Source organism: Orbicella franksi, chromosome 12, assembly GCF_964199315.1.
Source record: "Orbicella franksi chromosome 12, jaOrbFran1.1, whole genome shotgun sequence".
Classification (NCBI taxonomy): domain Eukaryota; kingdom Metazoa; phylum Cnidaria; class Anthozoa; order Scleractinia; family Merulinidae; genus Orbicella; species Orbicella franksi.
The window spans coordinates 25,160,558-25,176,781 of NC_138156.1; the positions used below are offsets into that span (position 1 = coordinate 25,160,558).

General features: G+C 37.2%; 1 protein-coding gene across 3 annotated transcripts; it reads right to left on the minus strand.

Moving 5' to 3' along the window:
• Window positions 1-3: 3 nt before the first annotated feature.
• Window positions 4-14,794, minus strand: LOC145464281 (NACHT, LRR and PYD domains-containing protein 12-like). 3 transcript variants are annotated; one of them, XM_081448122.1, is made up of 3 exons: window positions 14,181-14,794; window positions 1,110-4,026; window positions 4-947 (listed from the first exon to the last, which is right to left on the minus strand). In XM_081448122.1, the coding sequence occupies exons 2-3, from the start codon at window positions 3,994-3,996 to the stop codon at window positions 811-813; spliced, it is 3,024 nt and encodes a 1,007-aa protein (XP_081304248.1). In that variant the 5' UTR covers window positions 3,997-4,026; window positions 14,181-14,794; the 3' UTR covers window positions 4-810. The 3 variants fall into 3 exon arrangements, with proteins under 3 accessions (XP_081304248.1, XP_081304249.1, XP_081304247.1); XM_081448123.1 differs by lacking the exon at window positions 14,181-14,794 and adding an exon at window positions 7,470-7,558 and having other exon boundaries at window positions 111-947; window positions 1,191-4,026; XM_081448121.1 differs by lacking the exon at window positions 14,181-14,794 and adding an exon at window positions 7,470-7,558 and having other exon boundaries at window positions 111-947.
• Between the last annotated feature and the right edge of the window lie 1,430 nt (window positions 14,795-16,224).

Here is a 16,224-nt window from a genome sequence, read left to right on the forward strand (position 1 = left end):
TTTTTGAGCGCGCCATTTGCTTTTCAACTCACGAGGAGGACCTCTCAGGAAACACAACAAGTTTTTGATTGGTTAATTTCGATCCTACATCTCAGTCACGTGTTGTCAACTGTTGTTTTTTCATTCAGTTTGCCAGTTTCACGCTTGTGGGAAAGACCAGAAAATTCTGTTCGCACTTGTTTGAGCCGTGTTTGTTAAGAGAGTAATACTTTCAAAGGTAAAAAGCTACGTCTTCTTGAAGTCCTCGGAGTTGAAAGACAATTTTGTTGTAAACATGGCGTATGAAGATAAGCCGAAGCACTGGAATTCTTTCCGGCGAAAAAAACAGCTAAGACTAACCGTCATGTCATTTATCTTTCTTTTTGTGTAATTTTTCCTTTGAATTTAGTAGCTCATTAAAGTGTTTTGCCTGAGAAATTTGTGTTGTTTTCAAGTTGAGTTACATTTAAGCTTATTCTCTTAATTTTATTTAGTAGCGAGTGACGTTTATTTTTTCAAAAACTCCGTAAAACCACATCTTACACAAGATGTGTTTGAATGTCAAATTACAAACACAAAAATACATCTTATCTAAGCACCTTGTAATGAAGTTGTCAGGCTACTTCATTTAAGCTCAGAAAATCTTCATTTAACATGATTCGGATCCTAAAGCACAAGTCACTGCGATGAAAAACTGTTTTACATGGAATTTTGTATTTTACAGAGTTTCTGTTTTGTTTTCTGCACTCGGTTACACAACAACTACAATCCTAGCAGTTTGTTTATTCGATTAAGCTTGTTAAAAGACAATGGCAATCATTTCTAAACAATTTAAATGAAGACCTCGCAATTGTGATTAGCCTGTTTAATTTGCTTTTTAGCTTTATTTGTTACTTTATAATTCCCAATGAGGTCTAAGCTGCGTAACTTATTGCTATTTACAAGAGCATTACTTAACTGCTTTACACCTTCATCTGTTATTTTATTCCTAACGAGGTTTAAGCTGCTTAATTGACTATTTATAACAGCATTACTTAACTGCTTTACACCTTCATCTGTTATTTTATTCCAAGCGAGGTTTAAGCTGCTTAATTGACTATTTATAACAGCATTACTGAACTGCTTTACACCTTCATCTGTTATTTTATTGTACGCGAGGTCTAAGCTGCTTAATTGACTATTTATAACAGCATTACTTAACTGCTTTACACCTTCATCTGTTATTTTATTGTACATGAGGTTTAAGCTGCTTAATTGACTATTTATAACAGCATTACTTAACTGCTTTACACCTTCATCTGTTATTTTATTGCCAGCGAGGTTTAAGCTGCTTAATTGACTATTTATAACAGCATTACTTAACTGCTTTACACCTTCATCACCTATGTTATTTTCCATGAGGTTTAAGCCCCGTAATTGACAATTACTATTGTCACACAACTTTACAATCTCTACACAACCCAACGAGCCAATGTTATTATTGTACAAATTTATGAGCGAAATTTGTTGAACGCGGTTAAGAAAATGAACCACTGCTGTACAGTCAACAGGTGCGAGGCGACAATCAGTAAAATCTACAGCATTAAATCCAATCTTTTCTAACTTACTTTGAACAACTGAACCTGATTCATTGGTTTCGTAGATACACTTCATTAATGTCACCGCTAAATCTTTGTCGCTGCGAGTCGGCCAACAGGTAACTGTGCGTTCCTCCAATGAATAGTCAACAATCAGCTCGCCTTCATCTTTCTTCCCTGTTGTCTTAGGAAGAAGGTCGGTAAATATGTCGATAGACTGCTCACCAAGTAGACCACCGACAAACTGCAAAACGAGTTGCCATTCACTATTGTCGATGTGGTCAGCAACGAATCTTCTCAATTTTTCTCCTTTCATGGTTTCGGTTATGTGCTTGGCTGCGAGGAACTCTTGCATGGTGAGGTGAATGAAACAGTATTGAGCTTCGCCGGTGAAGGCGTCAAGTTTACGATCTGGTAGGCGATGAAAAAGGGCGCTATCAACTAAATGCTTGGGAACTTCCTTTTGTCCAAAGATTAGTCTTTTTTGTGTCAGCCCATCGAAAGCAAGTTTGGCCAGTGGCTTGATTTTCTTTTCCACTTTAGGAGGCAAATGTTTTGAGTTAATGTCCTCTCGACGAAGGTCTTTGTCGCGATATTGCTCATCGTGCCGGCAGAAGAAAAATTTCATGGATCTTTGGTAGATTTCTGTGAGATTTGTTGGGAGGCCAACACCAGTTAAACCCTTTTCGCTGTGGAACTTCAGAACTTGCCACAAGCATGAGCAAATTATCAGGCAGTTCACAGGAATATAGCAAAGTGAGAATATGTTCATATTCGTCTTGATGTGCTCCCATATTTTCTTTCCTGCGTCCGCTGTATCTTGCCCTGCATCTTGCGCTGCATCTTTCGCAAAGCTCTCCACGTATTCTTCAACTTGCTGGGATGCAAAGCCAAGAATTTCAATTGTTTTTCGGAAAGAAAGATTTGTAACGTCTGCCACGGCAGTGGGTCTGGTAGTGGTCAGGACGCTTGCTCCGGGGAGGAGATTTCCTTCCACTATGTTGTAGAAGAGAGCAGGGAGAGGCATTTGTTTTTCCCCATTCTTGCAATCGGACGGTTTAGCGACACTTGACCTATTTAAATACTCGTCCAGGCCGTCGAAAAAGATTAGAACTCTCTCGGGATTTGTGAGGACGTGGTTCCAAACGTCATCACTCAAGCGTTCTGTCTCTGAATATTCCGATCTTGATAGAAGATCACGAAGGCTCAGTTCTCCCACGGAGTTGAATTGGCGGAACTTCAGGAAAAAGACATAGTCAAAATTGTTGAACGCTTTGTCTGATGCCCAGTCCCTGATCCACTTAGTTAAAAACAAAGTTTTTCCTATTCCGGGACGGCCGACGATAAGGATTTTCTTGTTTTCGGCATCAACAATTTCTTCTCGTGATATTGGTTGCAAATTTTTCTTTAACATGGGGTAAACTCTCAGTTGTTCCCGTCTATTCCCGGTGAAGTCATGTTCCGCTCTGTTTGGAATAAGAACTAAGTCAGTGTAAACATGATCTAACTTGAGATCTTTAATTCTGCCTTCACCGTGCGGTACTTTAAACAGGGCCTTGAGATCTGAAGGTTCCTCCGTGTATTTAATGATACTTTTCTTCAGGCTTTTGATTAATTCATTGATCAGTGAAAGTTGTTCAGGTGTTTGCTCTGCAGGTGGTCTTGGTAATAAGGGTTCCCCTGGTTCTTGACGACGACTGACAGGTTCTTGAGTGGAAAGAAAAACTGCCAGAAACTGGGAATCTTCGAGAAATTCATTTCCTTTTTTCACTCGTAGTGCCAAGATAAAGATGATCTCAATTAGAATAATAAGCGCTAACACACCATTGCCGACAGTTACGGCATTTATCCAGGAGGTTTTCTTTGTTGCTTGTTGATTGTGACACTCGTACACGGTGCTGTTCTGAATGTTGCTGGTTGATGACGAATTCGCCGCGTGACTGGCTGCTGCTATTTGGCAATGAAAGTCGGCGGGAAAGTTGTCAGGATAAAGAACCCGAGTTTGTAGGACTATAAAAATAATCCCTATCGCAAATCTGCTGGCAAGTTGACAAAAATACGCCACAAACAGCTTGCGTCTTTTGGGTCTGTTTTGTCCTTCAGCATCAGGTTTCTGGCGATTGGCTTCCACGTCATCGACTCTTGACTTTACAACTCGGGAGTAGATCACACATACAATGCCGATGAGAGAAAAGTTAGCAATCACAAATCCATATACAGGAATACCAGATTTGTTGTATTGTTTGTTGTACTGATCCGAACATTTTCCTCGGACGAGGTCCATCTTTTCAAGTTTCGCCCCACAGCGGAAACTGTCACTGTTCTCCATTTCTGCAAAGATGCCAAGCAGGATTACTCCATAAACGATCCAACAAATAACTGCTACGTAACTGATCTTGTTGAAGGTTTTAGGCGTCAGCAAGTCCTTGAGATGTTCCATTTTGTATATGAGAGTTCTCGTTCACTGGATCTGTTTGAAAGTAACATCACTGATTAGAATGAGGCGTGGAAATAGATTGAACATCGCATATTATAGCATTGTATTTAGTCACGAAACCGGTTTCACCTAATCTCTCTCTTTTTTTTCTGTAAGAAAGTCTTATTTTTAGACTGAGGCGAAACGCTATTAGAGTGTTGTTTTTGTTTTTGTCGTTTTTATTTTAGCCATTTGAGTTTGAGCCGGTTCTTCAATTCCATTGTTTAACTTTTTCGTAGTATGAAAAGATACAAACAACAATACAACCGAAGATGTTCTGGCACACGGAACTGTGCCGTAATAAGAAGACGAGCTCATCGTGAGTTTCAATGTTTATCAGAGAAAAGAGTTAATTGTGTATTTAGAAATTAAAAATTTCGGATATTTGCAGTAAAAAATCCTTGTGTTTTTAGAAAGAAAACAAGTCCAATTTTGTGGTAAAAATATGAGCTGTACACAATGTGGTGTTTAAAATCCTTATTTTTACGGTATAAATCCGAGTTGTATGTATTTAAAACTTAAAAAAACAAGTCGTACATTTTTTTTCGAAATACCAAACCTCTGGTTTTTGATATAAAAATTCAAGTTAAAAAGGAACCAATTGTCAAGAAATTAATATAAAAAGAATCACAACTACTTTTTCTGGCGCGTGGCTTTCGCTTAGCAAACAGTGCGGTAAAGAAAACAAAGCTATTTTTGAACACAGTTCTGAAGACTAAAAACCGTGATAATAATACATAACATAGAGACCGAGTCAGTTAACATCATTGACTTCATCAGCCGAATGGTGTCTCTTTGGTTGAACTGCTGTGATTTCGCAACTACTTTTAAAACACTTAAAATTAGACATGCTACACCAATTTTGTACCCATTATATTGGCCTCGTCTATCATCTGTTTTGATTTTGAGATGAAGCAGTATGCGATGAAATAAAATTTATCGGCGTTAGGGTTCACTCTGACTGATTCCTAAGAACTTAGTTATGTTGGTTTGATTTTCACTTGTGTTTTCAGTTGAACAGAGCGCCGCTTTAGTTTATACCTTACCGAGGCGAAACCTTAAAAGCTTAATTGTTACTTGCATAAAACTGCAATTAAATTTTCACGAAACGTTTGCTTTTCAAAGTAATTTTTAATCGCATTTTCTAGTGTATTATGAAAAAACTATGAATAAAAACGAAGAGTCAATCATATCATCATGTTAAACTTTCGACGTCAATTCCTAGCGTGTAATAGAATGTCGTGGAGTGAGACGCCGTTATAGAGACCATCGCGTGGCTTGAAACTGATAATGACCAATTGAGTAGGTTAAAGTTTCACGGTTTTAATGGCTTGGCGCTGAATGCGCTTGGCCAAATCAACATGGCAAATAAACAGCCAAGCACGGAACGGTTTAGACCTGTTACAGCAGCTATTAATTTGAACCATTCTACTAACTACTTGAAAAAGCGGACAATAGAACAGCTGCCAGTTATATTGTTACTCCCGCTGATTAGCCTCTCTTTGGGCGGGTTACTCAATCTTTCCTTTCCAAAGAAGGTCTGTGCAGTAGGCTACACAGCTATCGGAATCATTTAGCTTTCTTTTAATAAAATTCCTACACATCTAGCAGTTGTCATATGATTTAAATAGACAGGATCTTAAGTTCTATAGTTCCGCCTCAGTAATATATAGAATATCATTTACATAAAACTGTAATTCAAATGAGTTCTTAACCAATTGCTTATGCCTTAGTGCCAAAGTGCGTAGTTTTTGCAGCAGAGATTTTCGCCCTTATTAGTCACTTATGCTCCCAGTTAAAGAGTCAGTGCGTAGTTAGTTACGCTCATTATGTTACTCCATTAAATTAGGCAAAGTTTTCGCAAAATGGAATCAAGATAGCGACTAGGAAAGAGAATGATCTTTATACAATAGTTTCTTTTCTGGTCAAAGATGTTATTTGTACTGAGTCTATTGAATTCGATGAGTAACGAAGATTACAGTCGATGATTGGTAGTCAGTAAAGGAGAAACTAGTTACCACAATCGGTCAGCACTAAATCTCTGAGTTTTTTTGTCTTCCAGCAAATCCTCTGAGAGTAGTACTCAAAAGCTGAACGATTAACATATCAGGAGCTATTGGTTACTGATCATTTTGCTCTATTCTAGAAATGTATCCTTAAAACGTCTAAGAGCTACAATTGTAGGAACGTGATCGATAAAACTCACAACAGCTTCCAAAGGTTTGCAGAAGATTTGTGCTTATAGCGATGGGTAATCACAGGCACTGTGGTATCACAAGAATGCAAAATAAAAGAGAAAACAACTGATGTTGCTAATATGCCAATGTTTGGAAGTGATAACGAAAAATTTCTTGACGGAACAAACATGTTTGATTGTCCAAATATTGTCAGACAGCAACGCTTTTAAAGCACCTAAACCGCGCTACACCTAAATTCTTTAAACTAGCCCCGAACGTTTCAAAATAGAACAAACCTACATTTACAGATGTCAAAGGAAGAAAAACAGCAGCAATAAACTGTGTGATTCACAACAGAGGAAAAGTGACTAAAAGATGAAGGGACAGCTTGAGGCGAGGGGTGTATATGAGTGGGTGATGTCAGTTAAAGAATGTCTGTTATTTCCTATCTCCTTCACGTGGCAATAAGAAGTTTCTCGAAAGTTCTCAAAGAAAGCCGCAATTAAACAGGAACAAGTTGTCTCTCAGTCAAGAATTAAATTGACATATCGTAAGTACTGTTTTTACTGGGGCGTGGCTCTTACTCGGAAAACATCACGGAGAAACGAAGGAAAAACTATTTACGACTACAGCAACAAGAAGGGGTGAGTGTCTTTCGTGCAATCTGACGAAACTTCTTTGATACGCGAATGATTTTTTTTTCGATAGTTTTGGTTACTGAGATTTGGGGCGGTAACACATGAAAAAATATGTTGTAATATAAAACCCTCCAGAAATACAAATATAAGTTGGCTGGCAGTTACACATTCCTTCTGTAAAATTATTTAGAGTTGCATCAAACACTGATGAGGAAAATAACGTGATCGCCGAATACAGAAGTTGCCAGATAACGTATCAAGAGCTATTGGTTCCATGTTAATGTTGCTCCACTCTGAAGAATATATTCTGAACGCTTCTAAAAACTTTAGTTTGGCAACGTTTCGGTTCTTAAAAGGATTCAAAAGCGATCGATATTAAGGCTTTTAACTGCTTCCTTCGCTTTGTAGAATACTTGCGTTTATAGCGATATACAGAAACACAGCCAACGCGGCGGCTTTATTACAAGAGTCTTAGATCAAAGAGCTAAGAATGTTCGCAAGCGATGACGGAAAACTCCTAGCTCGATTGTCCAAATATTCCCAAACAGCACTAATATACGCTATACTTAAACTCTATCCAGATTAACAATAAAAGTTCAGTTTAAAATAAAGAAACACGAACCTGCATCTGAAGATATCAAAGACAGCAGCAATACACTGGTAAATTCACAACGAGACAGGAATATTCAAGAGCTTGAAGACTGAAGATGCAAGGAACGTCTGTACCGAAGGGCGGATGACTTCTTCTAATAAAGTACGGTTTGTTTAACCTCAGAGCAAGCCTAAAATAATCAGAAAGCAGTTGTCAAGAATTAAATTGACATTTAGACAGTTTATTTTTGGGGGCGCGGCTCTTGTGCGGCAAACATCACGGAGAAAGAAAGCAAAGCTATTTAATTACACCACAACCCTGAGGACTTTAGACCATAATACATAGACATAGCAACATCTGACAAAGCTTCCTTGATACGGGGATGTTGCTTTTCAGTAGTTTTGGCTACTGAGATTTTGAACCAGAACACAGGGAAAAAATAGTTAAATGTACGATAGTAAAACGTTCAAGAAATACAAAGATAGTAAATTGGACAGGCAATTACACTTTCCTTCTCTAAAATTATTTTAAAACTGTGTAACTTGCTGACGGTTAAATTAGGCATGCCAAAACAAATGGAGCAGTATGTTTTCCAACAAAATTTTCTTGAGTTCAACTTCACTTAGGCTAATTTCCAACAACTCTGTCAGTGAGCGTCTTTGCGGGTACTTCTGTCAAAGGCGAAGTCGCGACGATCTTACTGATTAGAGATTAAAGAGAGGTTTTTCACATAAAGCATCCACCAGTGTTCCGTCAGAGCCAAAAGTTTTGAATATATAGAAATTATCATTCGTCTGACCCACATTCAAAGATCAGAGAAAATCAAACAAAGAAATACCTTGAAACAAAGAATTAAGCTGAAGGCGCATCTTAATATATTTCCACAACATATGTGTCTCACTATTACTGTTTCACTGTGTAGTTTGATGATGATGATGACGATGATGGCAATGTAGGTTTTCAATGGCAAAAAGTCAAAATATGCTTTTCAAATACTAACAGCGTTATTGACGCAAATCAATCCTAGATAAAGGTGCTAATTCCTTGCGTGTAATGGAATGCCAAGGAGTGAGACGCTGTTATAGATACCTTCGCGTTGTTTTAAACTGATAGTGAACAATTGCAAAGGTTAAAGGCGAACGGTTTTAATCGATTGTCGTAGAATGGGCTTGGCAGGATCAACATGCCAAATAAACAGCCAGGCACGAAACGGTTTAGAACTGATACAGCTATTAATTTGAGCCATTCTACCCGGCACTACTTAAAACAAGAAAGACGTTTAATTGTCCATATATTCTCAAACAGCAACGCTTTTGAAGCACTAAAACGCTACACTTAAACTCCCCAGATTCGCTCTTTCTTAAAAAAATAGAAGTAGCCTACATTAAGAGATTTCAAAGAAAGGAAAAGTGCAGCAATGCACTGGGAAATTCACAAGAGAGGACGGAATAGTAAAAGATGAAGGGACAGCTTGAGGCGAAGGGTCTATATGGGCGGATGCAGTTAGTTAAATAATGTCTGGTATTTCCTGTCTCCTTGGCAATAAGAAGTTTCTCGAACGTTCTCAAAGAAAGCCGCAATCAAACAGGCACAAGTTGTCAAGAATTTAATTGCCACATCGTAACTATTTTTTTGCAATCTGACGAATCTTCTTTGATACTCGGATGATTTGTTTTTCGATAGTTTTGATTACTGAGATTTGGCGGCGGAATACTTCAAAAAAACAAAAAGTTTAACTACACTCCTCCAGAAATACGAAAATAAGTAGGCCAGCAATAACACATTCCTTCTGTAAAATAATTAAGAGTTGCATCAAATTCTGATGGGGAAAATGACGTCTTTGGAGAAAGGTTTCAAAAGAATCTCAGTGATAGCTTAAAAAGGTAGGCATGAAAATGATCTAATTCACTTTTCGAGCGGTGATTCTGATCTGTCACTTGCCTCTTTTTAGCAGCTAGTACGAGTTTACAAGTTCAAAAACACACATCCCTCTTCAAGCGTTAGCTAGAAAGAAAATTAATAAATAAATGCTGATAATCCAAAGTTTCAACATCACTGACTTCATCGGATAGTATTTCTCCAGTTGAATTGCCATGATTTCGCAACTTTGTAAGCGACAGTTCAAATAAGCCAGGGACACTCTGTTATATGTTTTGGTTTAAAAAGGGAGCAGTATCCTATTAAAACAAATCATTGACTTTAACTATTCTCAAGAATTTTGCGTCTACATGAACAGCTTTCTTCAGTTTATGTCTTTCCGAGCCTTAAGTCCAAGTGTTAATTACGTGAAACTAAATTATATTTGCTCAAAACTAAACTTTCTGGCGAATTTTTAATCACATTTTCCAGTCTTTATCAATTGCTGATGAATACTGTGAAGCCAAGACCAATCGACGTACTGTAGTTTCGCAGTAGTTTCCGCCCAAACCGAAATTAGCGGAGTGCTATCGTTCGACTTGAATCGTTGAGATGATGAAATTATGTCATCAAGTTCCGACTAGTTGGGAACTGAAAAGAAGGAATTTTATGTAATAGCTTGTTTTCTGGCCAAACATGTTGGTTACACTGATTTTGATGCGAAGTTACAAGATAAGTGGTAAAGAAGAAACTGATTACGAACAAATGACAATCTGTTGGTGAATTAGTCTACCTTCATGTTCACAATTGTCAGGATAGTGAACACGGAATACAGAAATCGCTTTGACAAATCAAGAGCTACTTGTTACCGTTTTAATGTTGCTCAACTCTGAAAAAAATGTATTCTGAAAACATCTAAAGGCGTCAGATGGTTTTGGAACTCGGTTCTTATTAGAATTCAAACAAGATCAATAAAGCTTACAACAGCGAGAGTCCTAGATAAAAGAACAAAATATGTTCGCAAGTGAATGAAGCGATAACGGGAAAACGTCTAAATTAAATATTAGGAAATATTCCAAAACAGCACTATAATACGCTATACAAACTCTATCCAGATTAGCACTAAACGTTCAGTTTAAAATACAAAAACACAAACCTGCATCCAGAGATATCAAAGACAGCAGCAATTCACTGGTAAATTCACAACGAGACAGGAATATTCAAGTGCTTGAAGACTGAAGATACAAGGAACGTCTGTACCGAAAGGCGGATGACTTCTTCTTATCAAGAACGGTCTGTTTAACCTTAGAGCAAGCCTAAAATAATTAGAAGGCAGTTGTCAAGAATTAAATTGACATTTAGACAGTATCTTATTTTGGGGGGCGCGGCTCTTGTGCGGCAAACATCAGGAAGAAACAAAGCAAAGTTTGTAATTACACCACAACCCTGAGGACTTTAGACCATAATACATAGACATGGTAGCATCTGACATAGCTTTTTTGATACCAGGGATGTTGCTTTTCGATAGTTTTGGCTACTGAGATTTTGAACCAGAACACATGGAAAAAATACTCAAATGTGCCATAGCAAAACGCTCAAGAAATTTAAAGATAGTAAATTTGACAGGCAATTACACTTTCCTTTTCTAAAATTATTTTACAACTGTGTAACTTGGTGACGGTTAAATTAGACATGCCAAACAAATGGAGCAATATGTTTTCCAACAAAATTTTCTTGAGTTCAACTTCACTTTGGCTAATTTCCAAGAACTCTGTCAGTGAGCGTCTCTGCGGGTGCTTCTGTCAAAGGCGAATTCGCGACGATCTTATATTAGAGATTAAAGAGAGGTTTTTCACATAAAGCATCCACCAGAGTTCCGACAGAGCCAAAAGTTTTGAATATATAAAAATTATCATTCGCCTGACCTACATTCAAAGATCAGAGAAAATCAAACAAAGAAATACCTTGAAACAAAGAATTAAACTGAAGGCGCATCTTAATATATTTCAACAACATAGGTGTCTCACTATTAGTGTTTCACTGTGTAGTTTGATGATGATGATGACGATGATGGCAATGTTGGTTTTCAATGGCAAAAAGTCAAAATGTGCTTTTCAAATACTAACAACGTTATTGACGCAAATCAATTCTGGATAAACGTGTTAATCCCTTGCATGTAAAGAAAGAAAGCCGCTATTAAACAGCAACAAGTTGTCAAGAATTAGACTGACATGTAATCAATATTCCTTTATCATGGGCGTGGCTCTCACTTAGCAAACATTACGGTAAACAGAGCAAAAGCTTTTTGAAACACAGCCCTGAAAACACAAGACCATTATAACTGATACATAAGAGGAAAGAGTTAATGTCTTCATGCGGGAATCTGACGAAACATTTTTGATACGGTGAAGATGTTGTTTTTCGATACTTTAAGCTACTGAGATTTAAATCGAGAGATAAATTGGCTGGCAATTACACATTCCTTCTGTAAAATGTTAAAGAGTTGCATCAAACTTTGATGAAGAAAATAAGTTTTCGGAGAACGATTTCAACTAAAAGATTTCAAGTATCGCATAAGAAGACAGTTTTAAGAGTTTATGAGACATCCAAATGGGTCGGTTTCACGCTTGAATAATGATGAGCTCCTTATAGTAGCTAGCGCGAGTTACAAATTTGGAAACACATGCCGTTCTTCAGGAGTAAGCTAGACACAAACTTGAAAAATTAATGCTATTATTAATCTAACGTTGTAACATCATTGACTTTATCAGATCGTGTTCCTTTACTTTCAGCCAAGATTTGGTAACAGTGTTACTGACGGTTTAATTAGACATGCTACACCAGTTTTGTACCCATTACATTGGGCTCGTCTATGATCTGTCTTGCTTTTAAAATGAAGCAGTATGCGAGAAAACAAAATTTATTGCGCTCTAGGTCACTTTGGCTAATTCCTAAGAACTCTGTTGTGTCCATTTGTCTTTCACTATTTTCAATGAACAAAGTGCTTCAGTTTATTTGTTACAGAGACAAGACCTGAGCGTTAATTGCATAAAACTGCAATGAAATTTTCACCGAACAAGTGTAGCTTTTTGACTGATTTTTCTCAAGTTTTAGTCTTTATCCATTGTCTATAAATACAAACCAAGGGTCAATCACAGTTATGTATGTAGTTTTGCAAGAATTTTCGCCCATACCGAAGAATTAGAGCACTCTTTCACGTTTCAATGATTTAATCAATCAAAACGTTGCTGCAATAATTGAATGAAGCCATCAGCTGGGTCACTTGGTGGTAAAGGAATGAACTCTTAGCACTTAGCACTTATCGTTTTAAAATACAGAGAAAAAAATCTGCATTCAACGAGATGTCAGAAAAAGAAAAATAGCAGCAATAAACTTGGAAGGGTAATTGGATTTCGTGTAGACTGAAGATGGAGGCACCACCTGAGGCGAGGGGCGGATGACGTCAACTGAACAATGGTTTGTTATTTGCTGTCTCCTTGGCAATGAGAAGTTTATCGAAGGTTTTCAAAGAAAGCCGCTATTAAAAAGGAACCAGTTGTCAAGAAATTAATTGAAAATTAATCAGTACTACTTTTTCTGGGGCGTGGCTTTCGCTTTGCAAACAGTACGGTAAAAAAAACAAAGCTATTTTTAAACACAGTTCTGGTGACTAAAAACCATAATAATAATACATAACATAGAGACCGATTTAGTTAACATCATTGACTTCATTAGGTAGTGTCTCTTGAGTTGCACTGCTGTAATTTCGCAACTACTTTTAAAACACTTAAAATTAGACATGCTACACCAATTTTGGACCCATTATATTGGCCTCGTCTATGATCTGTTTTTCTTTAGAAATGAAGCAGTATGCGATGAAATAAAATTTATCGCCGCTGGAGTTCACTTTGGCTAATTCCTAAGAACTCAGTTATGTTGGTTTGATTTCCACTTGTGGTTTTGAACAGAGCGCCTTAGTTTTTATGTTACGGAGATAAAACATTAAGTCTAAATTTTATTCGTATTAACCTGGAATCGAAGTTTCGCCAAATGTTTGCTTTACAGACTATTCAGTTTTAACCGCATTTCCTAGAGTATTATGAAATACCAATGAATACAAACTAAGAGTAGATCATAATCAGTTTAAACATTCGATGTTCGTAGTTTTGCAGTAGTTTCCACCCGTACTTAAGAAAAATTACTCCTTCAAGTTCTTATCATGCGACTCGAAAACAGTCACAGAAAACTGTAGTTAAGATGAAATCAAGAATTTTGAGAAATAGTTTCTTCTCTGCTCAACGGTGTCGGTCACGCTGATTTCGATGACGATTGACAGAAATGAAAGTCAATGACTGGCAGTAAAGGGGTGAAAGTTATTACCAACAAATCACAAACTGTCTTCAGTGTGAACTTGTCTGTCTTCATGTTCATTTGCTCAGAAAATGATCCCCGACTACAAAATCCGCTAGATTAAACATCAAAAGCTATCGGTTACTGTTCATTTTGCTTGACCGCTCCAAAGAGTATATTCTCCCCAATTCTGAGAGCGTTAGGCGTTTTTCGAACTCAACTTTTTTGAGCGTTCAAAAGTGATCGATAAAGCCTAAAACAACTCTCTTAGCTTCGTAGAAGAGTTGTGTTGACAGCGGATGGGCAAACATAACCAATGTAATATCAGAACAATGCTTAATGAAAGAGCTAACAACTTTTGTTGCCATTATGCCAATGTTTGTAAGTGATAACGGAAAACTTCTCGAGTCAACAAACACGTTTGATCGACGTCCAAAAATTACCAAACGGCAACGCTTTTGAAGCGCACTAAAACGCTAAACTTAAACTTAATCCAGATTTGCACTCTGCGTTTTGAAATAAAGACAAACAAACCTGCATTCACAAATGTCAAAGAAATGGAAGACAGCAGCAATACACTGGGAGATTCACATCAAAAAAGGTAGTGCAGTACTAGCTTGAAGACTGAAAATGAAGCCAATGCCAGAGACGACGGGCCTATATGGGCGGATGACGTTAATTAAAGAATGCTTTGTTATTTTGCTATTTCCTTGGCAATCAGAAGATTCTCAAACGTTCACAAAGAGAGCCGCTATTAAACAGGAACAAGTTGTCAAGAATTAGACTGACATGTAATCACTATTCCTCTTTCTGGGGCGTGGCTCTCACTTAACAAACATTACGGTAACTAAACAGAGCAAAAGCTATTTGAAACACAGCCCTAAAAACATTAGACCATTATAGCTGATACATGGGAAGAACGAGTTAATGTCTTCATGCTGGGATCTGACGAACATTTTTGATACGCTGAAGATGTTGTTTTTCGATACTTTAAGCTACTGAGATTTAAATCGAGAGATAAATTGGCCGGCAATTACGCCTTCCTTCTGTAAAATGTTAAAGAGTTGCATCAAACTTTGATGAAGAAAATAAGTTTTCGGAGAACGATTTCAACTAAAACATTTCAATTATTGCATAAGAAGACAGTTTTAAGATTTATGAGACATCCAAATGGGTCGGTTTCACGCTTGAATACTGATGAGCTCTTTTTAGCAGCTAGCGCGAGTTGCAAATTTGGAAACACGTCCTTCTTCAGGTGTAAGCTAGATACAAACTTGAAAAATTAATGCTATTAATCTAACGTTGTAACATCATTGACTTTATCAGATCGTGTTCCTTTACTTTCAGCCAAGATTTGGCAACAGTGTTACAGACGGTTTAATTAGACATGCTACACCAATTTTGTACCCATTATATTGGGCTCGTCTATGATCTGTTTTGCTTTTAAAGTGACGCGGTATGCGAGAAAACAAAATTTATTGCGCTCTAGGTCACTTTGGCTAATTCCTAAGAACTCTGTTGCGTCCATTTGTCTTTCACTGTTTTCAATGAACAAAGTGCTTCAGTTAATTTGTTGCTGAGACAAAACCTGATCTTTAATTGCATAAAACTGCAATGAAATTTTCCGCACCGAACAAGTATAGCTTTTTGACCGATTTATCTCAAGTTCTAGTCTTTATCAATTGCCTATGAATACAAACCAAGAGTCAATCATAATCATATATGTAGTTTTGCAAGAATGTTCGCCCATATAGAAGAATTAGAGCACTCTTTCACGTTTCAATGATTTAATCAATCAAAACGTTGTTGCAATAATTAAATGATGCCATGGTTGCGCTTGGTGGTTAAAGAATGAACTCTTTGTAATACCTTCTTCTCTAGCCAAACATGTTGGTTACACCTTAAAAACTCTATCCAGACTAGCACTTTTTGTTTCAAGATACAGAGAAAAAAATCTACATTCACAGATGTCAGAAAAAAAAATAGCAGCAATAAACTTGGAAGAGTAATTGGATTTCGTGGAGACTAAAGATGGAGGCACCACCTGAGGCGAGGGGCGGATGACGTCAACTGAACAATGGTTTGTTATTTCCTCAGATGGTATCTCTCTAGTTGAACTGCTGTGATTTCGCAACTGCTTCTAAAACGCTTAAAATTAGACATGTTACACGAATTTTCTACCCATTATACTGGCCTCGCCTATGATCTGTTTTTCTTTTGAAATGAAGCAGTATGCGATAAAATAAAATTTATCGGCGCTGGAGTTCACGTTGGCTCATTCCTAAGAACTCATTTATGTTGATTTGATTTCCACTTGTGTTTTTGAACAGAGTGCTTTAGTTTACACCTCTTAATTGTTATTTGCATAAAACTTCAAAGTAATGTTTGAATATGAATAAAAACTAAGAGTCAATCATAATCATGTTAAACATTCGACGTACGTAGTTTTGCAGTAGTTTCCACCCATACTTAAGAAATAGATGACTCCTTCAAGTTCCTATCGTGCAACTCGAATCCAATCACGGAAAGTTGTTGTTAAGATGAAATCATGTCATCAAGGTCACTTTATGGTAGAAAA

Bases quoted from the DNA above. Each gene is read 5' to 3' on its own strand.
- LOC145464281 (XM_081448122.1), bottom strand. From the start codon at position 3,996: ATGGAACATCTCAAGGACTTGCTGACGCCTAAAACCTTCAACAAGATC. The intron at 948-1,109 runs GTGTAAAGCAGT...TAACAGATGAAG, and splicing joins CAATAAAATAACAGATGAAG to GTGTAAAGCAGTTAAGTAAT.